Source organism: Sorex fumeus, unplaced genomic scaffold, assembly GCF_029834395.1.
Source record: "Sorex fumeus unplaced genomic scaffold, SorFum_2.1 ptg000229l, whole genome shotgun sequence".
Classification (NCBI taxonomy): Eukaryota; Metazoa; Chordata; class Mammalia; order Eulipotyphla; family Soricidae; genus Sorex; species Sorex fumeus.
Window position 1 is genome coordinate 153,960 of NW_026606286.1, and position 26,849 is coordinate 180,808.

The 26,849-nt window shown below is 51.2% G+C and overlaps 1 protein-coding gene across 1 annotated transcript in view; it reads left to right on the forward strand.

Moving 5' to 3' along the window:
• The window catches only part of LOC130017881 (arylsulfatase H-like), a 65,776-nt gene that overhangs the window by 32,395 nt on the left and 6,532 nt on the right, over nucleotides 1–26,849 (forward strand). Inside the window, 8 exon segments of the mRNA XM_056108648.1 lie at nucleotides 9,972–10,124; nucleotides 13,530–13,651; nucleotides 17,192–17,317; nucleotides 18,852–18,979; nucleotides 18,981–19,276; nucleotides 21,277–21,413; nucleotides 24,074–24,208; nucleotides 26,116–26,278. Coding sequence (XP_055964623.1) covers nucleotides 9,972–10,124; nucleotides 13,530–13,651; nucleotides 17,192–17,317; nucleotides 18,852–18,979; nucleotides 18,981–19,276; nucleotides 21,277–21,413; nucleotides 24,074–24,208; nucleotides 26,116–26,278 — 1,260 coding nt within the window.

Consider the following 26,849-nt stretch of genomic DNA (forward strand, 5'->3'; position numbering starts at 1 on the left):
CCATGTATCATCTGTGAATCACCCATTCGTCCAGAGTCCAAACACATCGCCCATTCATTATCCCCCATTCATCTTCTATACGTAATCCATCTTCTGACCCATCCACCTTTCCATTTCTTCTTCTTTTCTTCTTCTTCTTCCTCTTCTTCTTCTTCTTCTTCTTCTTCTTCTTCCTCCTCCTCCTCCTCTTCTTCTTCCTTTCTTCCTTCTCTTCTCTTTCTTCTCCTTCCTTCCTTCTTTTTCTTCCTTCCTTCTTCCTTCTTTCTTTTTCTTCTTCCTTCTTCTCCTTCTTCCTCCTTCCTTCTTCTCCTTCCTCCTTCCTTCTCCTTCCTTCTTCTTCTTCTTCTTCTTCTTCTTCTTCTTCTTCTTCTTCTTCTTCTTCTTCTTCTACTTCTTCTCCTCCTCCTCCTTCTCCCCCTCCCCCTCCCTCTCCCCTCCTCTTCTTCTTCTTCTTCTTCTTCTTCTTCTTCTTCTTCTTCTTCTTCTTCTTCTTCTTCTCCTCCTCCTCCTCCTCCTCCCCTCCCCTTCTTCTTCTTCTTCTTCTTCCTTTTTTCTTTTTCTTCCTTCTTCTTCTTCTTCTTCTTCTTCTTCTTCTTCTTCTTCTTCTTCTTCTTCTTCTTCTTCTTCTTCTACTTCTTCTTCTCCTCCTCCCCTTCTTCTTCTTCTTCCTTCTTTCTTTTTCTTCTTCCTTCTTCTTCTTCTTCTTCTTCTTCTTCTTCTTCTTCTTCTTCTTCTCTTCTCTTCTCCTCCTCCTCCCCTCCGCCTCCCCTCCCCTTCTTCTTCTTTCTTCTTCCTTCTTCTTCTTCTTCCTTCTTTCTTCTTCTTCTTCTTCTTCTTCTTCTTCTTCTTCTTCTTCTTCTTCTTCTTCTTCTCCTCCTCCTCCTCCTCCCCTCCCCTTCTTCTTCTTCTCCTCCTCCTCCTTCTCCTCCTCCTCCTCCTCCCCTCCCCCTCCCCTCCTCCTCCTCCTCCTCCTCCTCGTCCTCCTCCTCCTCCTCCTCTTTTTGGGTCATGCCCAGCGATTCTCAGAGGTTACTCCTGGCTCTTCACTCAGGAATTACTCCTGGCAATACTTGGGGGACCCTATGGGATGCTGGGGATTGAACCTGGGTCAGCCACATGCAAGGCAAATGCCCTCCCCACTGTGATATTGCTTCAGCCTCCCCATTCATTATGTATGCATCATCTTTCTATACATCCATTGTTTGTGCATTCATCCATCTATTATCTATCTTCTATACCTCTGTGTATCGATTCATCAATCCATTCAGTTTTCATCCATCAACCCTTCACCTCCCCTCTGTAACGCTCTCTATCCATCCATTACCTATTTTCTGTCTACTAACTATCATCTGTGAATGATACACCTAGGGATGTTTCAATTACCCATCCCTTCACCTGTCCATTATCCATCGAGCTTCCTGTTGGTCATCCTTCTTGTATTCATAATATATTTCTCACGTGTCTATTCACTGTGTATCCATCCAAGAACCCATTCAACTTTTATCATCTCTCTCTCTCTCCATCATCTATGATCTATTGATCTATCTATCCACCCATTAATGATCAATAATCAGTCTGTCTCTATTCTCTCACCCAGCTGTCTTTTATCCGTTATCCACCCACACATTCATTCTTCTACCATGCATTCATCATTCATCCATCAGTCCACCCACCCATCTGTCCATCCATCCACCCATCATCCACCCACACATCCATCCATCCATCCACTCACCCACCCACCCACCCATCCATCCACCAATCCATCCACCCATCCACCCATCCATCATTCCATCTATCCACTCATCCACCCACCCATCCACCCATCCATCCACCCATGCATCCATCCATCCATCATTCCATCCATCCATCCATCCACCAATCCATCCACCCATCCACCCATCCATCCATCCATCATTCTATCTATCCACTCATCCACCCACCCATCCACCAATCCATCCACCCATCCACCCATGCATCCATCCATCCATCATCCCATCCATCCATCCATCCATCCACCCATCTGTCCATCCATCCACCCATCCACCCACACATCCATCCATCCATCCACTCACCCACCCACCCACCCACCCACCCACCCACCCACCCATCCATCCACCAATCCATCCACCCATCCACCCATCCATCCATCCATCATTCCATCTATCCACTCATCCACCCACCCATCCACCAATCCATCCACCCATCCACCCATGCATCCATCCATCCATCATCCCATCCATCCATCCATCCATCCACCCATCTGTCCATCCATCCACCCATCCACCCACACATCCATCCATCCATCCACTCACCCACCCACCCACCCACCCACCCACCCATCCATCCACCAATCCATCCACCCATCCACCCATCCATCCATCCATCATTCCATCTATCCACTCATCCACCCACCCATCCACCAATCCATCCACCCATCCACCCATGCATCCATCCATCCATCATCCCATCCATCCATCCATCCATCCATCCATCCGCTAATCCATCCACCCATCTACCCATCCACCCATCCATCCACCCACCCACCCACCCACCCACCATCTATTATCTTTGTACTGGGTATCCAACCATTGTCTCTCCATGAATCCACTCAATTTTCTCTTATCTACCAATCTGTTAATCCATCCATTAATTATAAATCACCTTTCCGTCACTTATCTACCAAGATTTCACCTATTAATTCATCATCTGCGTGTCACCCAGCCATTATCTATCTACATATCACCATATCCATATTATCTATCAATCATCAACCTTTATATCTCTCTATACATCTACCTAATCCATCTAAATCACCATTGATCATCAATACATTAATATTTATAAATTGCCTGTCTGTCCATCTGTCCATCTATCTCTTGATCTACTGCCTGTCTGTATTCACCCAACCGGTTTTTTTTTCCTTTTTGGGTCACACCCGGCAATGCTCAGGGCTGACTCCTGGCTCTGCACTCAGGAATGACTCCTGGTGGTGCTCGGGGGACCCTAGGGGATGCTGGGAATCGAACCCGGGTCAGCCGTGTGCCAGGCAAACGCCCTCCCCACTGTGCTATCGCTCCAGCCCCCTCTCACATCGGTTTACTGATCTATTATGCTTGTATGTATTTATCCTTTTGTCATTCCATCATCCAGTCCCTCCCCTCTGTATCAAGGAGATTGATCAGCCATGAGTTGGTTCCGGAATGGTCCATGTGTAGTTCATGTTTTCGTGCCCGGGATTCCATTTCACCCCTGAGCATGCCTCTCCTCAGTGACACCTCCGGGCTGCCCTCATGTCAGGTTTTCCTTGCATCCTTGGGACCAAAAGGTGGAATCTGACTTCCTTTTTATTGGACCACCATGAGAGACACAGTTACAGATGTCTTCATGATTGAGTTTCATTCATACAATGTTCCAACAACCGTCCCTTCACCAATAACCATTTTCTAACACCAATGTTCCCAGTTTCCCTCCTTCCCACCTCTATGGCAGATACTAATCTCTCTGTGTCTCTCTGTCTCTGTCTCTGTCTCTGTCTCTGTCTCTCTCTCGCTCTCTTTTCCCTCCCTCCAGCACTCAGCTCTTGTCCAGAGTGACCATTCCCAACTACCATTGTCATAGTGGTCCCTTCTCCATCCCGACCACCCTTCGTCCCCTACACACTTGGACACACAAACTTCCAACCATGGACCTGTCCTGGCCCTTTTTTTTAACTGTTTGGGGACATTATTCTCATTCTATGAATTTTTTTTTTATATATATCTATATCCTGCAAATGACTGAGCTATTCTATGTCTGTCTCTCTCCCTTGGACTCGGACTCACTTCATTCAGCTTGATACGCTCCGTGTCCATCCTTTCTTTTTTGCTTTTTTTGGGTCACACCCGGCTATGCACAGGGGTTCCTCCTGGCTCTGCACTCAGGAATGACTCCTGGCAGTGCTCCGGGGACCCTACAGGATGCTGGGAATCGAACCCGGATTGGCTGTGTGCAAGGCAAACGCCTTACAGGCTGTGCTGTCACTCCATCCCTGTCCGTCCTTTTCATAAGCAAATTTCACGACTTTTCCCTGGCAACTGCGGAAGTGTTCCTTTGTGTAGATGGACCAAAGTTTTGGGCCACTTGGGTTGTTGCCAGAGTTTGGCTAATTGTGAACAAACAGCGCTGCAATGAACCATGGAGTGCAAAAGCCTTTTCTGTTTGGTCTTTTTTGGGCCCTGGGTATATTCCCAGGAGCGGTATTGCTGGGTCCTATAGAAGCTGAATTTCTAGATTTTTTGGGAAAACGCTGTACTGTTTTCCCTGAATTTCTAGATTTTTTTGGGAAAACGCTGTACTGTTTTCCCAGAATTTCTAGATTTTTTTGGGGAAAACACTGTACCGTTTTCCCTGAATTTCTAGTTTCTTGGGAAAATGCTGTACCGTTTTCCCTGAATTTCTAGATTTTTTTTGGGAAAACGCTGTACCGTTTTCCCAGAATTTCTAGATTTTTGGGAAAACGCCGTACCGTTTTCCCTGAATTTCTAGTTTTTTGGGAAAACGCCGTACCGTTTTCCCTGAATTTCTAGTTTCTTGGGAAAACGCTGTACCATTTTTCCTGAATTTCTAGTTTTTTGGGAAAACGCTGTACCGTTTTCCCTGAATTTCTAGTTTTTTTTGGAAAACACTGTACTGTTTTCCCCGGAAGGCTGGTCCAACCGTCCGTCACAGGGGAATGAAGATACTGTGTTTCATTCTATCTCCTCTGCTCCCTTCCAAATCCACAGCTCCACGTTTTGTGTCAGGCCTAAGACCCCCGGGGGAGTCTGGAGATAGGAATAAGGGCAGAAAGTTGCTCAGAGCCCAGGAAACTGGCAGTTCGGCCTCAGTTTGATCAGAGCAAGCTTGTCTGCCACCATTGGTGCTTGGAGGGTCCGAGTATAGTTTATAAATTGCCTGTCTATGCATCTTGTCATCTGTCTCCTGATCGACCGCCTACCTGCATTCACCCACCTGTGTATCGATCAATTATTATGCCCGTTTGTATCTATCCTTTCGTAATTCCATCATCCAACCCCTCCCTCCCCTCTCTGTCAAGGAGAGTAATTGGGGGGGGGGGATGAGTTTGTTCCCGAATGGTCCATGTGTAGATCAAGTTTTCATGCCCGGGATTCGATCTCACCTCGGAGCCTGAAATTTGCTTAGGAAAAAAATGGACATGGAGAGTATCAATCAAGCTGATGAAATGAATCTGAGAGAGAGAGAGAGAGAGAGAGAGAGAGAGAGAGAGAGAAAGAGAGAGAGAGAGAGAGAGAGAGAGAGAGAGAGAGAGAGAGAGACACTAAGATCATTTCCCTCGGGCAATGGAGCAATAGCCCAGCAGGTAGGGCGTAGGCATTGCACGTGGCCGACCCTGGTTCGATCCCTGGCATCCCATAGCGTCCAGGTTGGGCGTTGGCTTACACGCGGCCGACCCGGGTTCGATCCCCGGCATCCCATAGGGTCCCCCAAGCACCGCCAGGAGTAGTTCCAGAGTGCAGAGTCAGGAGGAACCCCTGAGCATCTCTGGATGTGACTCAAAAAGCCAAAATAATAATAATTTTACTCATTTTCTAGATATTAAAAAAAGATCATAGTATGAGAATACTGCCCTCAATCATCAAAACAAGAGTGAGGAGGACCTGTCCGTGGCTGAAATCTTGTGTGTCCAAGGGTCCGAGATGAAGGGCAGTTAGGATAGAGAAGGGACCACTGTGACAATGGTAGTTGGCGATGGTCACTGTGGACAAGAGTTGAGTGTTGGAAGGAGGGAATGGGATACCTGGTAGCCTTTAGTACCTGTATTGCACTGTGTCCCGTTGGGTGAACGTTGCAGGAAGGACCAATGTTCTCATCTACAGCCCGGCTGGAGGGAGCGTCTATGAGCTGACCCCCAACGCACGGGCTTGGTCCCATAACTTGAGTCTTAAACCTGCGCCATGCTATGACTCTCCTTGCTGTGAGGGCTGGCGGCCAAGCCAAAGGTGCGAGACGGGCTTGCATCACTCCGTCTGGATGAAAGGCTAATTAATGGGCCCAGGGCACAGAGATGCTTCTATAAAATTACAGGGCGCAGCCATCAAAGGCGGCCAAAGATCAATGGGTCCAACCACCACCTCCCCCCTTGCCCAGAAGGAACCTGTTCCTTTTTTTTTGCTTGTTGGTTTGGATCCTCACCTGGGAGTGATTTCCCAAGTTCTGCAGCTCAGAGCAGCCCCTGGGAGCCTCCAGGAGCCAGGGCTGGAACTGCGTCTCAAGGGAAGCGTCTTAACCTCCCGCCTGGCTCTCCTCTCTCCGTCTCCCCGATGGGATGAGGCGATCGCCGAACAAGATGGACGTGGGTTGGAAAAGTTGTAAAAGATTTGTGTGTGTGTGTGTGTGTGTGTGTGTGTGGTGGAGGGGGCCACACCTGGCAGTGCACAGGGCTCACTGCGGACTCTGTGTTCAGGGCTGACTCCCGGCTCTCTGTTCCATTGCGGTGCATCCCCTCCCCTCCCTTTTCTTCCCTTTTCTTTTCTTTTCTTTTCTTTTCTTTTCTTTTCTTTTCTTCCCTCCCCTCCTCTTCCTCTCCCCTCCCCTCCCCTCCCCTCCCCTCCCCTTCCTTTCCCATTGGGGTCCCTGACATCGAACCAGAGTCACCTCCCTACAAGGCAAGTGTCTCTCCCAATCTCCAGTCTATGTTGCTGATTCTTCCTTCCTCCCTCCCTCCCTCCCTCCCTCCCTCCCTCCCTCCCTCCCTCCCTCCCTTCCTTCCTTCCTTCCTTCCTTCCTTCCTTCCTTTCCTCCTTCCTCCCTCCCTCCCTCCCTCCCTTCCTTCCTTCCTTCCTTCCTCCCTTCCTTCTTTCCTTCTTCCCCTTCTCTCTTCCTTCCTTCCTTTGCCCTTCCTTCCTTCCTTCCTTCCTTCCTTCCTTCCTTCCTTCCTTCCTTCTTTCCTTCCTCCCTCCCTTCCTTCCTTCCTTCCTTCCTTCATTTCTCCCTTCCTTCCTTTCTTCTTTCCTTCTTTCCCTCCCTCCCTCCCTTCCTTCCTTCCTTCCTTTGCCCTTCCTTCCTTCCTTCCTTCCTTCCTTCCTTCCTTCCTTCCTTCCTTCCTTCTTTCCTTCCTCCCTCCCTTCCTTCCTTCCTTCCTTCCTTCATTTCTCCCTTCCTTCCTTTCTTCTTTCCTTCTTTCCCTCCCTCCCTCCCTTCCTTCCTTCCTTCCTTCCTCCCTCCCTCCCTTCCTTCCTTCCTTCCTTCCTCCCTTCCTTCCTTCCTTCATTTCTCCCTTCCTTTCTTGTTTCCTTCTTTCCCTCCCTTCCTCCCTCCCTCCCTCCCTTCCTTCCTTCCTTCCTTCCTTCCTTCCTTCCTTCCTTCCTTACTCCCTCCCTCCCTCCCTCCCTCCCTCTTTGTATCTCCCTCTTTCCCCCTTCCTCATTCTTCTTCTGTCTCCCTCCTTTCCAAGAGCTGTGGCGTGTCCGGGGAACACACACGCACGCACAGACACGCCCCTGCGAGCCAGGGCCCATCCCCACGCCCTCTCCGGCCTCGTGAAAGTCTCTTCACCCCTCTGACCCCCCAGTCCCTGCCCCATAAAGTTCGGCTCCTTAGCTGTCAGAGCCCCGTGAGGGCAGGGCGCCCGGGACAAGGGTGTGTGTGTGTGTGTGTGTGTCTGTCTGTCTGTCTGGGGGACACACCAGAGCCCCATAAACTGTCCGATGCTGCTATTCATTACGGGGAAGCGTCATGTGTCAGGGGTGGGACCGCCACACCCCCAGGTGAAACCTTGGCAGCACCCGCCGCGGTTTGCGGTAAATTGAGGGTCTACGGCAGCCCCGGGGCGGGCGGGTGCCCTTGCTGGACTCCAATAAAAGGGTCCTAATGACCGTCGCCGCCCACAGCTCCGCAGGGCTTGAGCACGCAGCTCTGGGCTCCTGGGACAGACACCTGCAGCCGCCGGTGCCTCTCCTGGGTCAGCCGCTGGGGGAGGGCGGGGAAAGTGATGCTCTCCTCTCCTTCTTCTCCCATTCTCACTCCTTCTTTCCCTCCCTCCCTCCCTTCCTTCCTTCCTCCTTCCTTCCCTCCTCCCTCCCTCCCTCCCTTCCTTCCTTCCTTCCTTCCTTCCTTCCTTCCTTCCTTCCTTCCTTCCTTCCCTTTTTGTTAGTTCATTCATTCTTTTGTTCCTTCCTTAGTTTCTCTGACTTTCTCCTTCCTTCTTAGATCCTCCCTTCATTCCTTCCTATTTCCTTACCTCCTTCTCTTCCTTTTCTCTTTTGCTCCCTTCATTCCTCCCTCTGTTCCTATCTTCCCTGCCTCCCTTGGCTTCGGTCTGGTTTTCATTAGTTCAGTCATTTGTTCTTTCATTCCTTCCTTTGTTTCTCTCTTTCTCCCTTTCTCTCCTCCCGCCCTCCCTCCCTCCCTCCCTCCCTCCTTCCTTCCTTCCTTCCCTCCTTCCTTCCTTCCTTCCTTCCTTCCTTCCTTCCTTCCTTCCTTCTTTCCTTCCTTTTTCTTCTCTTTTCCTGTCTTTCCCTCCTTTCCTTTCTCCCACCTTCCCTTCCTTCCTTCTTTCTTCCTTCCCTCCTTTCCTTCCCTTTCCTTCTTTTCATCCTTCCTTCCTTCCTCCCTCCCTCCCTTCTTTCCTTCCTTCTCTCCCTCCTTCCCTCCTCCCTTATTTTCTTCCTTCACTCCCTCCCTCCTTCCTTCCTTCCTTCTTCCTTCCTTCTCTTTTTCTTCCGTCCCTCCTTCCTTCCCTCCCTCCTTCCTTCCTCCTTCCTTCCTTCTTCTTTGTATCTCCCTCTTTCCCCTTCCTCATTCTTGTCTCCCTCCTTTCTTTCTTCCTTCCTATTTCCTTCCTTCTCTTCCTTTCTTCTTTCTCTTTATTCCTCCCTCTTTTGCTATCTTCCCTGCCTCCCTTGGCTTCAGTCTGATTTTCATTAGTTCATCCATTCATTCATTCATTCATTCTTTCATTCCTTTCTTTTTTTCACTCTCCCATTCCGTCCTTCCTTCCTTCCTTCCTATTTCATTTTCCTGTCTTCTTTTTCTCCCTTCTTTCTTCCTTTCCTTCCCTTTCCTCCTTCCTTCCTCCCTCCCTTCTTTCCTTCCTTCTCTCACTCCTTCCTTCCTTTCTTCTTTCCTTCTTCCTTTCCTTCCCTTTCCTCCTTTTCCTCCTTCCCTCCCTCCCTCCCTTTCCTTCCTTTCCTTCCTTCCTCCCCTTCCCTCCTTCCTTCCCTCCTTTCTTCCTTCCTCCCTCCCTCCCTCCTTCTTTCCTTCCTTCCTTCCTTCCTTCCTTCCTTCCTTCCTTCCTTCCCTTCTTTCTTCCTCCCTCCCTCCCTCCCTCCCTCCTTCCCTCCGTCCTTCCTTCCTTCCCTCCCTCCCTCCCTCCCTCCGTCCTTCCTTCCTTCCTTCCCTCCCTCCCTCCCTCCCTCCCTCCCTCCCTCCTTCCTTCCTTCCTTCCTTCCTTCCTTCTTCCCTTCCATCCTTCCTCCCTCCTTCCCTTCCATCCTTTCCTTACCTTTCAGACCACACCCAGCAGGGCCCAGGCCTTATTTCTGGCTCTGCTCTCAGGAATTACTCCTGGCAGGACTCGGGGGGGCCCCGAGCTGCGCTAGGGGGTCCAACTCGGATCAACCTTGTCCAACTCGGATCAGCAATGACCTCCGCTCTGTGCTCTCACCCTGGGCCCGGGTGTCTAGACTTCACGCAAAGACTGGGAACCTCGGACTCTATGTCAGGGCGTGTGTTGTTCACGTCCAGAGCCCTCTGTGGTGCTGACTCTCGCCACAGGTGTCAAGCCCTCTGTTGTGCCTCTGTTGTCCCTCTGCTGTGACATTGCTATAAAACAAGGCTGAAGGGAAGGCAACGAACGTGGCCGCACAGCTCAGCTGGGCGGCCGATACGGACGGCTGTGGCCACCGATGCCCAGTGACTGATGGTCTCTTTTTCTTTGTCCTGGGCCCTCTCTCCGCACCCCAACGTTTCAGGAGCTACTACTGGCTGCTCGTATCCTCGTGGTGCTGGTTTGCGGCCGTCCATGGGGGGACGACGACAAGGAACGCCAGACCCAATATTGTGCTGCTGATGGCAGACGACTTGGGGATTGGGGATCTCTGCTGTTACGGGAACCACTCAATGAGGTAAGGCCAACAGAAGCCACCCCGTCTTCTGTCCTGTGTCCTTTGTGTGTGTGTGTGTGTGTGTGTGTGTGTGTGTGGGGTGTGAGACACACGGACCTTGCATTTACAGCTCCCGCAGAGGTCTCGAAGGACCTGCCAAGGTGAAGGAGCCGTAAACGCTGCTGACGACAAAACCGTGTCTTTCTCCAACTTGCCCACCTCCTAATTCCAGAGCCCTTACTGCAACGATCTGTTGGGACGACTATTATTATTATTTTTTATTAAATAATTGATTTTTTTTATTAGTGAAACACCACGAGGTCCAGTTGTAGACTTACAAACTTTTGTGCTTGGGTTTCAGTTATACAATGATCAACTACCCATCCCTCCACCAGTGCCCATTTCCCACCACCACGGATCCCAGCGTCCCTCCCAACCCCCATCCCCCCACCCCACCCTGCCTCTGTGGCAGGGCATTCCCTTCTGTTCTCTCTCTCTCTTCTTTTGGGTACTGTGTTTTGCAAGAGAGGCATTGAGTGGCAATCATGTTTGGTCTAGAGTCTACTTTCAGCATGCTTCTCCCATCCTGGGAGGATCCTCCCAACACCCTTGACTTGGTGCTCCCTTCTCTATCTGAGCTGCCTTTTCCCCCAGCATGTGAGGCCGGTTTCCAAGCTGTATAGCAGATCTCCTGGTCCTCATCTCTACTACCCCTGGGAGCTAATCTCCCATTCTGTTACTTTATATTCCACAGATGCGTCCAGTCTTTCTATGCCTGTCCCTCTCTTTCACTGAATATGACACTTTCCACGTAGATCCTCTTGTGTGCAAACTTCATGACTTCCTTTTTATTTTTTTAAATTGTGTAGGCTCCCGCAACAATATAGTGGGTAGCCTGCTCGCCTTGCCAGCAGCTGAGTTCATTTTGATCCCCAGAATCCCAAATCATCCCTTGAAGCAATGCTAGGAATGGTCCTCGAGCACAGAGCCAGGAGTGAGCCTGGAGCATTGGCCAGGTGTAGCCCCCAAACAAAGTTTTTGGTATGGAAATGAATTTTAGAAAATGCTTAAGAAGGGGGCTGGAGAGATAGCCCAGCGGGGAGGGCGTCTGCCTGGCACGCGGCCGACCCGGGTTCGATTCCCAGCATCCCATAGGGTCCCCTGAGCACCGCCAGGAGTGATTTCTGAGTGCAGAGCCAGGAGGAACCCCTGAGCATCGCCAGGTGTGACCCAAAAAGCAAAAAAAAAATAAAGCTTAAGAAGAAGAATCTCAGAATCCCAGGGGCTGGAGTAATAGTACAACGGGCAAGGCATTTGCCTTGCACCAGACTGACCTGGGTTCGATTCACAGCACTACATAAGGTTCCCCAAGCCCTGCCAGGAGTGATTCCTGAGTGCTGAACCAGGAAAAAGTCCTGACTACCAGTCGCTATGACACCCACCCCAAAAAAAAGGAAAAGGAAGAAGATGGAGGAGGAGGAAGAAGAGAAGGAGAAGGAAATAGGAGGAAGTGAAGGAGGAGGAGGAAGAAGAAGGTGGAAGAGGAAGAAAGAGAGGGAGAAGGAGAAAAGGAAAGAGAAGGAAGAGGAAGAAGTAGGCGGGAGAGAAGAAGAAGATGCTGGAGGAGGAGGAGGAGGAAGAACAAGAGGAGAAAGAGGAAGAAGACGGTAAAAGAAGAATAACAAAAAGGAGAAGAGGAGGATGAGGATGAGGAGGAAAGAAGGAGGAAGAAGGAGGTGGAAGAAAGAGAAAGGACAAGGAGAGGAGGAGGAAGAAGAGGAAGAAGGTGGAAGAGAAGAAGGCAGAAGAACAGGAGGAGGAAAGAAAAAGGGGGAAGAAGAAGGTGGAATAAAGACAAGGAAGCAGAAGGAGAAGTAGGAGAAAGAAGGAAGATGTCTCCCTCCCTCCCTCTCTCTTTCTTTTTTCCTTTCTTTCATTCTTTCTTTCTTTGTTTCTTTCTTTCTCCCTCCCTCTTTCTTTCTTTCTTTCTTCCTTCCTTCCTTCCTTCCTTCCTTCCTTCCTCTATCTTTCTTTCTTCCTCCTTTCTTTCTTCCTCTTTTTCTTCCTTCCTTCCTTCCTTCCTTCCTTCTTTCTCTCTCTCTTTCTTTCTTTCTTTCTTTCTCCTTCTTTTCTTTCTTTCTTCCTTCCTTTCTTTCTTCTTTCTTTCTTTCTTTCTTCCTCCCTCTTTTCCTTCTTTCCTTCTTTCTCTCTCTCTTTCTTTCTCTTTCTTTCTTTTTTTCTTTCTTTCTTTCTTCCTTCCTTCCTTCCTTCCTTCCTTCCTTTCTTCTTTCTTTCTTCCTTTCTTCTTTCTTCCTTCCTTCCTTTCTTTCTTTCTTTCTTCCTCTATCTTCCTCCTTCTTTCTTCCTCCCTCTTTTTCTTCCTTCCTTCCTTCCTTCCTTCCTTCCTTCTTTCTTTCTCTCTCTCTTTCTTTATCTCTCTTTCTTCCTTCCTTCCTTCCTTCCTTCCTCTATCTTTCTTTCTTCCTCCTTCTTTCTTTCTTCCTCCCTCTTTTTCTTTCTTTCTTCATTCCTTTCTTTCTTCCTCTATCTTCCTCCTTTCTTTCTTCCTCTCTCCCTCCCTCCCTCCCTTCCTTCCTTCCTTCCTTCCTTCCCCTTCCTTCCTCTTCCTTCCTTCCCCTTCCTTCCTTCCTTCCTTCCTTCCTTCCTTCCTCTTTCTTTCTTCCTTCCTTCCTTCCTTCCTTCCTCTATCTTTCTTTCTTCCTCCTTCTTTCTTTCTTCCTCCCTCTTTTTCTTTCTTCCTTCCTTTCTTCCTTTCTTTCTTTCTTCTTTCTTTCTTTCTTTCTTTCTTCCTCCCTCTCTTTCTTTCTTTCTTTCTTTCTTTCTTTCTTTCTTTCTCTCTCTTTCTTTCTTCTTCTTCTTCTTCTTCTTCTTCTTCGGTTCTCCATCCACACTTTACTTGGTTTTCTTTCTTTCTTTCTTTCTTCTTCTTCTTCTTCTTCTTCTTCTTCTTCTTCTTCTTCTTCTTCTTCTTCCTCCTCCTCCTCCTCCTCCTTTTTGGGTCACACCCGGCGATGCACAGGGTTTCCTCCTGGCTCATGCACTCAGGCATCACTCCTGGCGGTGCTCGGGGGACCCTATGGGATGGTAGGAATTGAACCCGGATTGGCCGTGTGCAAGGCAAACACCCTCCCTGCTGTGCTATCGCTCCAACCCCTCCTCTTTTTAATTTTTGCTTTTTGATGGACAAGCTGACGTTTAACTGAGTGGTTAAAAGTGGGTCGTGAAGATTCCCAAGTGGGTCGGCAAGATTCCATTCGACAGAGGTTTCCTGCAAACACCGCCCAGTTGCCGGACCCCCTCCCCGTTCCTCATCTCCCACCTCCACCCGCACCCAAAAGAGTTCTGCGTTCCCTGATGGATGCACAAATTGGGCGTTCTCCTCACACTTGCCCCTTCTGTCCACAGCACCCCGAACATCGACCGTCTGGCCAGCGAGGGCGTGTTGCTGACCCAACACCTGGCGGCCGCGTCCATGTGCACCCCAAGCCGGGCGGCCTTCCTGACTGGACGCTACCCCATCCGCTCAGGTGGGCACAAAAGCTGCAGACTCCTCTGTTGCTTTTAGGGGTCTCGGGGGCGCTCACGATGGTTGCTCTGAGTAACAGGCGTGTGAGGTCTGGTGCGGGTTGGGTGGCTGACCGGGCTGGGGTCCTGGGCACCAGCTGAAGGGTCAAAACAGCGTTGTCGACAGCCGGGGGGTCAGCTACCTCTCAAACACCAGGCTGCTGGCCAAAGCCTCCAAATCTCTTTAAGACAGATTTTGACGTTGTGCCTTTATTTACTTATTTATTTATTTTGCTTTTGGGGTCCCACCCGGCGATGCTCAGGGCTTCCTCCTGGCTCTGCACTCAGGAATCACTCCTGGCTGTGCTCGGGGGGTCCTAGGGGATGCTGGGAATCGAACCCGGGTTGGCCGTGTGCAAGGCAAACGCTCTCCCTGCTGTGCTATCACTCAAGTTCCGATGTTGTGCCTTTAGATGTGGATGATGATGGTAATAATTTTGGGGGCCATATCACAGTGATCCTTGGGACTTACTCCTGGCTCTCAACTCAGAGCTCTCTCCTGGTGGTGCTCAGGGCACTAGAGTGGGTTCCGGGGATTGGATCTGGGTCAGCTCCCGGGAAGGCAAGTGCCTTACACACTGCCCTGACATTTTATTTATTTATTTTATCACTCTTGGGCTGGAGCGATAGCACAGCGGTAGGGCGTTTGCCTTGCATGCAGCCGACATGGCCGACCCGAGTTCGATTCCTCCGCCCCTCTCGGAGAGCCCGGCAAGCTACCGAGAGGATCTCGCCCGCACGGCAGAGCCTGGCAAGCTCCCCGTGACGTATTCGAGATGCCAGACACAGTAACAACAAAGTCTCCGATAGAGACGTTACTGGGCCCGCTCGAGCAAATCGAAGAACAACGGGAGGACAGGGCAGGACAGGATTTTATCACTATTACATTTTTGCTTTTTTGGGTCAAACTCCGATGTGCCAAACACAGTCACAATAAATCTCACCATGGAGACATTACTGGGTCGCTCGAGCACATCGATGATCAACGGGAGGACAGTGTTCCAGTGGGTTACACTCAGACATGCTCAGGGCTTCCTCCTGGCTCCGCACTGAGGAATGAACTCCTGGCTGTGCTCAGGGGATCATATGGGATGCCGGGGATCGAACCAGGGCCGTGTGCAGGTCAAACGCCCTCCTCGCTGGAGTATCGCCCCGACCTCTGCCTTTACATCTTATACCAACGGTAGGCGTTCAAATTCTGCCCACACAGAGCATGCATACAGGGACTTATATTTGCTTTTAAAAAATAGAACCTGGGGCTGGAGCAATAGCCCAGCGGGGAGGGCGTTTGCCTGGCAAGTGGCCGACCCGGGTTCGATTCCCAGCATCCCCTAGGGTCCCCCAAGCACTGCCAAGAGTGATTCCTGCGTGCAGAGCCAGGACTAACCCCTGTGCATTGCCAGGTGTAACCCAAAAAGAAAAAAAAATAGAACCACTTTTCTTGAAAAACATAGGTATTCCTTTTAGGATTGGGGAGAGTTCATTATTTTGTGTTTTTTTTTTTATATATTTTTTATAATTTTATTTATTGAACCACCGTGAGAGCAGTTACAAAGCTTTCGGGTCTAAGTCTCAGTCATACAATGAAACACCCGTCCCTTCACCAGTGCCCATTCTCCACGCCCAACAACCCCAGTATACCCCCATCCCACACCCTCCCCCTACCTGTGGGGCAGATGATTTCCACATGACTCCCTCTCTACTTTGATCACATTCAATATTTCGACTCCAGACCCACCATTATCATTTGAGATTTCACCCCAACACTTAGATCTTCTGAAAAGGCAGCAGTAGACAATTTGTGTTCTATTGCTGGTTGTGAATAGCATATGATGTCCTGTGGCTGCCATAGGGCCATGAGATTTTGAAATTCCGAAATTTTAACACTTAAATCTGGAGGGATTTCTGCCAAAAGCCACTGGGTTTTGAGATTTGCACCTGAGTCTCTGTTGTGTGTTTCTTAATCGATTTAATTTTTTTTTTCATGGGGGTGGGGTGTAAGTGTTGAGGGCTTATTTCTGTGACTGTGGTTTGGCAGTGCTCAGTGGGTCATATGAGACGTAAGGGGTTGACCCTGTGTTGGCTGGTGCCAGGTGGTACTTGCAATACTTCCTGTTACAGTACCTTTCCATCCCTTTGACCAAAGATCCAGAGGCAAAGGTTTGGGTTGTTTCTGTATATTGGGTGTTGGGTCAAGGGCGGTGAGAAACGGTGGGAAGCCAGGATGGGAGAAGCATGCTGAGAGTAGACTCTAGACCGAACATGATGGCCACTCGATGCCTCTCTTGCAAAACACAGTACCCAAAAGGAGAGAGAGAGAACCAAAGGGAATGCCCTGCCACAGAGGCAGGGTGGGATGGGGGTGATGGGGGGTGGGAGGGATACTGGGATCATTGGTGGTGGAGAATGGGCACTGGTGGAGGGATGGGTATTTGATCATTGTATAATCGAAACCCAAGCACAAAAATTTGTAAGTCTACAACTGGACCTCATGGCATCTCACTAAAAAAAAAAAATTAAAAAAAAAAAAACAGTGGGAAGCAGTGTGGAGATCCATCAACATCAGGGATCAACATCAACAACAACAGCACTGTGCGATCTGTCCAACAACAGGGGCTGGAGCGATAGCACAGCGAGGAGGGCGTTTGCCTGGCACGCGGCCGACCCGGGTTCGATTCCCAGCATCCCATAGGGTCCACCGAGCACCGCCAGGAGGGATTCCTGAGTGCAGAGCTGGGAGGAAGCCCTGAGCATCGCCGGGTGTGAAGAAAGAAAGAAAGAAAGAGAGAAAGAAAGAGAGAAAGAAAGAGAGAAAGAAAAAGAGGGACGAAGGAAGGAACGAAGGAAGGGAGAGGAAAGAAAGAAAGAAAGAAAGAAAGAAAGAAAGAAAGAAAGAAAGAGAAAGAAAGAGAGAAAGAAAGAAAAAGAGGGACGAAGGAAGGAAGGAAGGAAGAAAGGAAGGAAGGAAGGAAGGAAGGAAGGAAGGAAGACAGGGGGCTGGAGTGGTAGCCTAATGGGGAGGGCGTTTGCCTGGCACGTGGCCGACCCGGGTTCGATTCCCGGCGTCCCATAGGGTCCCCTGAGCACCGCCAGGAGTCATTCCTGAGTCCATGAGCCAGGAGGAAGCCTTGTGCATCGGTGGGTGTGACCAAAACAAAACAAAACAAAAACCAAACAACTACAACAAGAACAAAACAGGTGTAGAAGAAACCACACGACCCAGAGAGGTGGGTTCTTTCCCTCCCAACTCTGTTCGGAACACAGTGTCCTGTGGTGTTGGGTTTCAGACGATGGAGCATCAATTTGGGCAATGTTCAGACTCACCTGGGTGAGCTTTCTTGCTGAGTTGATCACCATATCACGTCTGTCTCTCTCTTTGGAAGACACATGCCCTTGGGGAAGGGGGTAGCGTAAACAGGTCCTGGACTTTGGCATGCGTCCTTGGCTCACTGAGCAGGGACTCCACCTTGGTACTTAACTCCGCCCGCCCGTCTGCGTTGTAGGCATGGCTTCTTCCCACCACGTCAACCGTGACTTCACCTGGCTGGGAGGCTCCGGGGGGCTCCCCAGCAACGAGACGACGTTCGCCAAGCTTCTGCGAGACCGGGGCTACCGGACTGGGCTCGTTGGTACGTCTGCGGGGCCACTGGTGTGTGGGCGATGGGTCCTGGCGTGCTCCAGACCGGCAGGCATTGCTGTTGGATGTGCTGTGCAAGGTGGAGATTTTAAACACGCCCCTCGGGGGATTGCAGTGATAGCACAGCGGGTAGGACGTTTGCCATGCACGCAGCTGACCCGGGTTCGATTCCCAGCATCCCATAGGGTCCCCTGGCCATCGCCGGGGGTAATTCCTGAGTGCAGAGCCAGAAGGAACCCCTGAGGATCCCCGGCTGTGACCCAAAAAGCAAAAAAAAAAAAAACAAAAAAAAACTCCCCCAGGACAAGCCGTGGCTTGGGGTGTTAGGATCTCATCCGACTTTATCAAATGAAGTCTGGAGGATGGTCAATCGGAACGCACTTAATTACTTGTAGTAAATCTACTTTTTTTTTTTTTTTGGGTCCCACCCGGCGATGCTCAGGGCTTCCCCTCCTGGTTCTGCACTCAGGAATCACTCCTGGCCGTGCTCGGGGGACCCTACGGGATGCTGGGAATCGAACCCGGGTCTGCCACGTGCCAGGCTGATGCACTCCCCGCTGGGCTATCACTCCAGCCCCTCTCCCTTCCTCCCTCCCTCCCTTCCTTCCTTCCTTCCTTCCTTCCTTCCTTCCTTCCTTCCTTCCTCCTTCCTTCCTCCCTCCCTCCCTCCCTCCCTCCCTCCTTCCCTCCCTCCCTCCCTTCCTTTCTTCCTTCTCCTTCTTTCCTTCCTTCCTTCCTTCCTTCCTCCCTCCCTCCCTCCCTCCCTCCCTTCCTTGCTTCCTTCCTTCCTCCTTCCTTCCTTCCTTCCTTCCTTCCTTCCTTCCTTCCTTCCCTCCTTCCTTCCTTTCCTTCCTTCCTCCCTCCCTTCCTTCTTCCTCTCTTCCTTCCTCCCTTCCTCCCTCCCTCCCTTCCTTCCTTCCTTCCTTCCTTCCTTCCTTTCTCCTTCCCTCCTTCCTTCCTTCCTTCCTTCCTTCCTTCCTTCCTTCCTTCCCTCCTTCCTTCCTTTCCTTCCTTCCTCCCTCCCTTCCTTCTTCCTCTCTTCCTTCCTCCCTTCCTCCCTCCCTCCCTTCCTTCCTTCCTTCCTTCCTTCCTTCCTTCTCCTTCCTTCCTTCCCTCCTTTCTTCCCTTCCTTTTTCCCCTCCCTCTCTCCCTCCCTCCTTCCCTTCTTTTTTTCTTTCTTTTCTTTCTTTTTGGGTCCCACTCAGTGATGCTCAGGGCTTCCTCCTGGCTCTGCACTCGGGAATCCCTCCTGGCGGTGCTCGGGGGACCCGATGGGATGCCGGGCATCCAACCCGGGTCGGCCGCGTGCCAGGCAATCGCCCTTTCCGCTGGAATATCATTCTATCCCCCCTGTGGGATTTTTTTTGCGGCATTTCCAGCCTTTGCCGTTCAGTTCCGAGACCATGGTGCCCCTTGGGACGTGAGCTGAAGTTTGGCCGCAGCCGTTGGAGATCTCCGGGGCCACCAGTGGCCTGTCCCGTGTCTCTCTGGCCGACCTCCCTGTCCCTGCTGTTTTCCCTGTGCAGGAAAGTGGCATCAGGGTCTGAGCTGTGCATCCCGCGACGATCACTGCTACCATCCTCTGAACCACGGCTTTGACTTCTTCTACGGCCTTCCCTTCGGGATGTTGAGCGACTGCCTGAGGTCCGGGACCCCCCGAGCTCCACCGAGGGCTGACCATTAAGCTCTGGGTCTCCACGGTGATGCTAGCCCTGGTACCGCTCCTGCTCCTCATTCCCAAGTTTGCCGGCTGGTTCCCGGTGCCCTGGATGCTCATCATCACGCTCGCCCTGCTGGTCTTCTTGTTCTTCGTCTCCTGGTTCTCCAGCTACGGCTTTGTCCGCCGCTGGAACTGCATCCTCATGAGAGACCACGAAATCATCCAGCAGCCCATGAAGGAAGAGAGAGTTTCCAGTCTCTTGCTGAGGGAGGCGCTGGCTTTCATCGACAGGTATTAAGGCGTGTTTCTGGCCGCGCCCCCGTCCCCGGGCACGGCTTTGGTTGTACGGGACGAGAGCAAATGAACCTTCTCACTTTGTCGTCTTCATTTTCTACCTCCACTTCCTCCCCATCCCATCACGTCACAGTGACCTTCTTTTCATCCTGTTTCACCTGTTGATCTCTTTGATAAGTTTCTGGGACAGGGGCCAGTGAAATTCAAGAGTATTTTTCTCTCCTCTCCTCCCCTCCCACTTGGGACATACTTTGCTTGTCTCACATGCTGGGTAATTTTTCCCCAGGTCACTGCAAATAGGCAGAGTCTCTCTCTCCTCTCTCTCCCTCTTTCTCTCTCTCTCTCCCCCTCTTTCTCTCTCTCTCTCTCTCTCCCTCTTTCTCTCTCTCTCCCTCTTTCTCTCTCTCTCCCTCTTTCTCTCTCTCTCCCTCTTTCTCTCTCTCTGTTCCTCTCTCTTTCTCTCTCTCTCTCTCTCTGTGTCTCTCTCTGATGCTCTCAGTACTTGCTCCTGAATCTGCACTCAGGGACCATTTCTTGTGGTTCTCAGGGACCCATATTGGGTTCCAGGGATTGAACTGGCGTGACAGTGCGCAAGGCAAACGCCCTACATGTTGTCCCATCTCTCTGCCCCTGAACTCCCTCTTTCACAGAATAATTCTTGCGTATGTAGGTAGTTCCTCTCTGGTTCCAGATGTAGTTTTTTTTTTTTTCTTTTCGGGTCACACCCGGTGATGCACATGGGGTTCCTCCTGGCTCATGATGCACTCAGGAATCCCTCCTGGCGGTGCTCGGGGGACCCTAGGGGATGCTGGGAATTGAACCCGGGTCGGCCGTGTGTGCCAGGCCAATGCCCTCCCTGCGGGGCTATCACTTCAGCCACTCTTCCTTCCTTCCCTCCTTCCTTCCTTCCTTCCTTCCTTCCTTCCTTCCTTCCCTCCCTCCCTCCCTCCCTCCCTCCCTCCCTCCCTCCCTCCTTCCTTCCTACCCTCCCTCCCTCCCTCCCCCCTTTCTTCCTTCCTTCCTTCCTTCCTTCCTTCCCTCCCTCCCTCCCTCCGTCCTTCCTTCCTTCCTTCCTTCCTTCCCTCCTTCCCTCCTTCCCTCCTTCCTTCCTTCCTTCCTTCCTTCCTTCCTTCCTTCCTTCCCTCCCTCCCTCCCTCCCTCCCTCCCTCCCTCCCTCCCCCCTTCCTTCCTTCCTTCCTTCCTTCCTTCCTTCCTTCCTTCCCGCCTTCCTTCCTTCCTTCCTTCCTTCCCTCCCTCCCTCCCTCCCTCCCTCCCCTCTTCCTTCCTTCCTTCCTTCCTTCCTTCCTTCCTTCCTTCCTTCCCGCCTTCCTTCCTTCCTTCCTTCCTTCCTTCCTTCCTTCCTTCCTTCCTTCCCTCCCTCCTTTCTCCCCTTCCTTCCTTCCCTCCCACCATCCCTCTCTTCCCTCTCTCTCTCCCTCCTTCTCTCCTCCCCTTCTTTCTTTTTTTCTTTCTTTTCTTTCTTTTTGGGTCCCACCCGGCAATGCTCAGGGGTCCCTCCTGGCTCTGCACTCAGGAATCCCTCTGGGCAGTGCTCGGGGGACCATTCAGGATGCTGGGAATCGAACCCAGGTCGGCCATGTGCCAGGCAACGCCCTCCCCGCTGGGCTCTCGCTCCAGACCCCCGTGTGGTCCTTCTTACAGACACAGGCTGGAGGATGCGTCTCCCTGAGCGTGGTGAGAACGCATCCCGGTCCGCTGCATAGTCCACCCTCTGCCGGACCAAGAGCCTCGGGTCAGAGCCAGCTTCTCTCTGGTGCCAGAGGCGACCGTGAGCGGCTGCATCCAACGGATTCTCTTCTGCTCTTCCTTCACCCCTCCCCGTTCCCTGTGTGGCCCCTGCATGACCCCGGATAACGTTGGTGCTGGTCAGCCCGGCAGGAGACCATCATTGGGATGGTCCAGCCTGCGCAGATGGTGTGTGAGGTGCCTTCTCGTCCACGGGACGGTCACTCATGGGCTCCTCTGCCCTCCCGCAGGTATAAGCGTGGCCCGTTTCTCCTCTTTGTGTCTTTCCTGCACGTCCGGACCCCGCTCATCACCCGAGAGAAGTTTGTGGGGCGCAGCAAATACGGACCCTACGGTGACAGCGTGGAGGAATTGGATTGGATGGTCGGTAAGTGCTCACGGAGCACCCATGGGGTGATTTCAGGACCCTACCTGTTTGGCTCAGGGGTTCCTCCTGGCTCTGTGCTCGGGAGTCAGTCCTGGTGGGGCTGAGGGGGGTCCCTAGGGGCTGCCTCGGTTGGCCGCATGCGAAAAAGGGCGACTTACCTGGTGGACTTTCTCTCCAGCCCCCTTCTAGAAGTTTTTTTTGGATTTTTGGGTCCCACCTGGCGATGCTCAGGGCTTCCTTCTGGCTCTGCACTCAGGAGTCACTCCTGGCGGTGCTCGGGGGACCCTAGGGGATGCTGGGAATCGCACCCGGGTCGGCTGCGTGCAAGGCCAACGCCCTCTCCGCTGTGCTATCGCTCCAGCCCCACTGCCCTATAATTTTATATGACGCGGTTATTTCATGTATTCTTGTCTGTCATTATCTAATTACGAAGAACGATCGCTTTTATAGCTAAGTGTTTTATTACATACTTACGTGGGTCGTATCGTATATGAATAAATTTAACACCTCATGATAAGTATTACGTGGAGTTTTAATAGCTGGTGTGTGCACATGTTTTTATAAGATTGGTACAGTTACTATGCATTGTTGTATATTTATATATATATATATAAATTTATTGTGGTTAACCCTTTAGTGTACCACGAGCAGGAGCGATAGCACAGCGGTAGGGCGTTCGCCTTACAAGCGGCCAACATGGCCGACCCGAGTTCGATTCCTCCGCCCCTCTCGGAGAGCCCGGCAAGCTACCGAGAGGATTCGATATGCCAGACACAGTAACAACAAAGTCTCCAATGGAGACGTTACTGGGCCCGCTCGAGCAGATCGACGATCAACGGGAGGGCCTTTACCCCCTGGGCTGGAGCGCTAGCACAGCGGGTAGGGCGTTCGCCTTACACGCGGCCAACATGGCCGACCCGAGTTCGATTCCTCGGCCCCTCCCGGAGAGCCCGGCAAGCTACCGAGAGTATTCGATATGCCAGACACAGTAACAACAAAGTCTCCAATGGAGACGTTACTGGGCCCGCTCGAGCAAATCGACGATCAACGGGAGGGCCTTTTACTAGAAATATTATATATTTAAAATAAAAACAATTATACAAATAAAATATAAATATATATTATATATTATATATATTATATATATATGCATAGCACAGTCGTAGGGTGTTTGCCTTGCACGTGGTTGGCCCGGTCGACCTGGGTTCGATTCCTCCGTCCCTCTCGGAGAGCCCAGCAAGCTACCGAGAGTATCTCGCCCGCACGGCAGAGCCTGGCAAGCTCCCCGTGACGTATTCGATATGCCAGACACAGTAACAACAAAGTCTCCGATGGAGACGTTTCTGGGCCCGCTCGAGCAAATCGATGAACTATGTATAATATATGTATATATAATGTATATGTAATGTATAATGCAATCTATAATGATATATTTATCGTATATCCTGTATAATTATATTATGGTCTATCGTATATTATAGTATATCCTACATAGGTCAATATGATAGAATGTTCTAATTATAGTATATCCTTCACATAGGATTATGCCACTGTCACGGCCACCGTCCTCCCGTTGTTCATCGGTTTGCTCGAGCGGGCCCAGTAACGTCTCCATTGGAGACTTTGTTGTTACTGTGTCTGGCATCTCGAATACGTCACGGGGAGCTTGCCAGGCTCTGCCGTGCGGGCGAGATACTCTCGGTAGCTTGCCGGGCTCTCCGAGAGGGGCGGAGGAATCGAACTCGGGTTGACAATGTGGGTCACGTGCAAGGCAAATGCCCTACCTGCTGTGCTATAATCATACTTACTTGTATGCATTTTATTTTATTATTATTATTATTATTTTCCTTTTTGGGCCATGAGGAGTCTCATGCTGAGTGAACTGAGTCAGAAAGAGAGGGGCAGACATAGAAGGACTGCATTCATTGGAATGTAAAATAACATAACAGGAGACGGATACCCAAGGACACTAGTCACAAGGGCCAGGGAGATTGCCCCATGGTTGGCAGCTGCCTCATGAGCTGGGAGAGAAGGCGGCTGGGATGGAGAAGGGGTCACTGAGTCAGGGAGGGTTGGAGGGGTTGCTCGGGGTGAGAGATGTGTGCTGAAAGTAGACAAAGAACCCAACGTGATGGCCTCTCACTGTCTGTATTGCAAACCGTAATGCCTAAAAGAGGAGAGAGAGAGAGGGAGAGAGAGGTGTCTGCCATAGAGACAGGCTAGAGAGGGCAGTGATGGGAGGGAACTTGGGGTTATGTGCTGGGAACTGTGTCCTGGTGGAGGAATGGGTGTTGTGCTGGATCATCGTATGACTGAAACCCAACCATGAACAGCTTTGTAACTGTGTGTCTCACCGTGACTCAATTAGAAAATAGACCCCCCAACATCCTACCCCAAGGTCACAGGACATCTGTCAATAAAATTATTAATATGTATTGATCTCCGTTCCCTGCCTGGGGGGACGTCTTCCTCCTGCGGCTTCTCCCATTGGACGGGAAGAGGGCAGACAGTCACTTTATACACCAGAAAAACCTCCTCGATTGCTAGATATTAAGCAGCATTAAGAGACTGTATCCATTGCATCATACCCCGCAGTTCTATGGGGTGACCCTCGGGCAGCCAGAAATCTGCCATGTCTTCCTGTTGTCTTTCCCTGCCAGGAAAGATCCTCCAGCGTCTAGACCAGGAACAGCTGAGTAACTGCACCCTCGTGTACTTCACCTCCGATAACGGGGGTCACCTGGAGGCCCGGGGCAGGGGGGTCCAGCTGGGCGGCTGGAATGGAGTCTACAAAGGTGATGGCCGGGATGGTGGGCGTCTGGGCGTTCTCTGCACAAACACCACCTTATGGGACCCTTGGTCCGTTTCCTGCCGATCTCTCTCTCTCTCTCTCTCTCTGCGTTTCGCTTGCCTGGAGTCGTTCGTTCTTTCCCTGCAATATTTCCGGACATCCTGCAGGTGGGTGGGTTGGGAGGGGGGTCCTTCTGCATCTCTGCCTCTTCCTCTACCGCAGTGCACTCAGCGTAACACTCTCCAGCTCCATCTACAGAACAGCCAAGAGTGTGATTTCATCTTTGCTCATGGCTGCGTTGTATTCCATAGTGTATTCCGTGGAGTACGACCAGGATTTCTTTTTTTATTTTATTATTATTATTTTTTTCTTTTTGGGTCACACCTGGTGATGCACCGGGTTTCCTCCTGGCTCTGCACTCAGGAATGACTTCTGGCGGTTCTCGGGGGACCCTATGGGAGGCTGGGGATCGAACCCGGGTCGGCCACGTGCAAGTAAAATGCCCTACCCGCTGTGCTATGTCACTTCGGCCCCACGACCAGGATTTCTTTATCCAGTTGTCTGTGCTTGGACACTTGGTTTGTTTCCAGATTCACAACGATTGGACATGGACCAAGGACTGCAGTGGATTCTTCAATGACCAGAGCACTGCAGGGGGCTCTTCTGAGTGGGATTTTGGGGCTCTTGGGGATGACGTCCAGAGGAGGAATTGTTGGCTCGGATGGGAGTGAAAATCCTCCAAATCATCTTTGAAGAAGAGTCTGTTTTGTTTTTCAAGAAGGCTAGACCAGGGGTTGGACCGATAGTACAGCAGGGAGGGTGTGGGCCTTGCACACAGCCAACCTGGGTTCAATCCTCAGCATCCTACATGGTCTCTTGAGCCCCGCCAGGAGTGATTCCTGAGTGCGGAGCCAGGAGTAACCCCTGAGCATCACCAGGTGGGACCCAAAAAGCCAAAACAGGAGGAGGAGGAGGAAGAGGCAGAAGAAGATAATGATGAAGATGACAGAAGATGACGGGTTGGAGCGATAGTACAGTGGGTAGGGCATTTGCCTTGCATGTAGCTGATCCGGGTTCGATTCCTAGCATCCCATAGGGTCCCCCCCAAGCACCGCCAAGAGAAATTCCTGAGCGCAGAGCCAGGAGGAACCCCTGAGCATCATTGGGTGTGACCTAAAAAGCAAAAAAAAAAAAAGAAGAAGAAGAAGATGAGGAGGAGGAGGAGGAGAAGAAGAACAGGAGGAGGAGGAGGAGGAGAAAGAAGATAATGATGACATAGGTGATGAAGAAAATGATGATGACGAAGATAACAGAAGAAAAATAGAAGGAGGAGGAGGAGAGATGGAGGAGAAGATGAGAAGAAAGAAGAAGAGGAGGAGGAGAAGAAGGAGGAGAAGGAGAAGAAGAAGAAGAAGGAGGAGGAGGAGGAGGAGGAGGAGGGGAAGAAGGAATAAGAAGGAGGAAGAAGGAGGAGGAGAAGAAGAAGAAGAAGAAGAAGAAGAAGAAGAAGAAGAAGAAGAAGAAGAAGAAGAAGAAGAAGAAGAAATGGAGGAGGAGGGGAGAGCGGAGGAGGAGGTGGAGGTAGAAGAAGATAGTGATGACGAAGATGATGAAGAAAAAAGATGATGATGATGACAAGGAAGAAGAGACGGAGGAGGAGGAAGAGAAATAGAAGGAGGAGGAGGAGGAGAAGAAGCAGAAGAAGCAGAATCAAGGAAGAATCAAGGAAGAATCAAGGAACAGGAGAAGGAAGAAAAGAAGAAACAGCAGATCTTGTAGTTTTGTAGCCCCGGGAGAATGAATGACACCACTTCTCTGTCTGTCTCTCTGTGTCTCCTGTCTCTGTCTCTGTGTCTCCCCCTGAGAGCAGCAAGCAGGACACTCACGTCCGTCTTCCCCCCTTGCCTGCAGGTGGTCGAGGCATGGGGGGCTGGGAAGGCGGCATCCGGGTGCCCGGCATCTTCCGGTGGCCCTCGGTCCTGGAGGCGGGCAAGGTGGTGGACGCGCCCACCAGCCTGATGGACATCTACCCCACCCTCTCCTACGTCGCCGGAGGGGTCTTGCCCCTGGACAGGTACGGCTGGTCTCGCCCTTCACCCTGGGCCCTGTCCTGGCTGCTCTTCTGCAGGGGGTGTCCAGCCCTGGGCTCGCTTGAGTGACCGCCCCCAGGGACACTCGCCCTTCGGTGGCCAGTGGAATCACGTCTGTGGCTCGTGCTTCGAGGGTGTTGTGTGTCCTCTTCCTCTTCCTCCTTCTCGTCCTCTTCATCCTCCTTCTCTTCTGCCTCTTCCTCCTCCTTCTCTTCCTCCTCTTCCTTCTCCTCTTCTTCCACCTCCTCTTCCTCTTCCTTCTCCTCCTTTTCCTCTTCCTCCTCGTCTTCCTCTTCCTCTTCCTCCTTCTCTTCCTCTTCATCCTCTTTCTCTTCCACCTCTTCCTCCTCTCTCTTTCTCCTCTTCCTCTTCCTCCTCCTCTTCTTCCTCCTCCTCCTCTTCCTCCTCCTCCTCTTCCTCTTCCTCCTCGTCTTCCTCTTCTTCTCTCTTCCTGCTCCTCTTTCTGTTCATCTTCTTTCTCCTTCTCTTCTTTTTCCTCCTCTTTTTCCACCTCTTCCTCCTCCTCTTCCTCTTCTTCCTCTTCCTTTTCCCTTT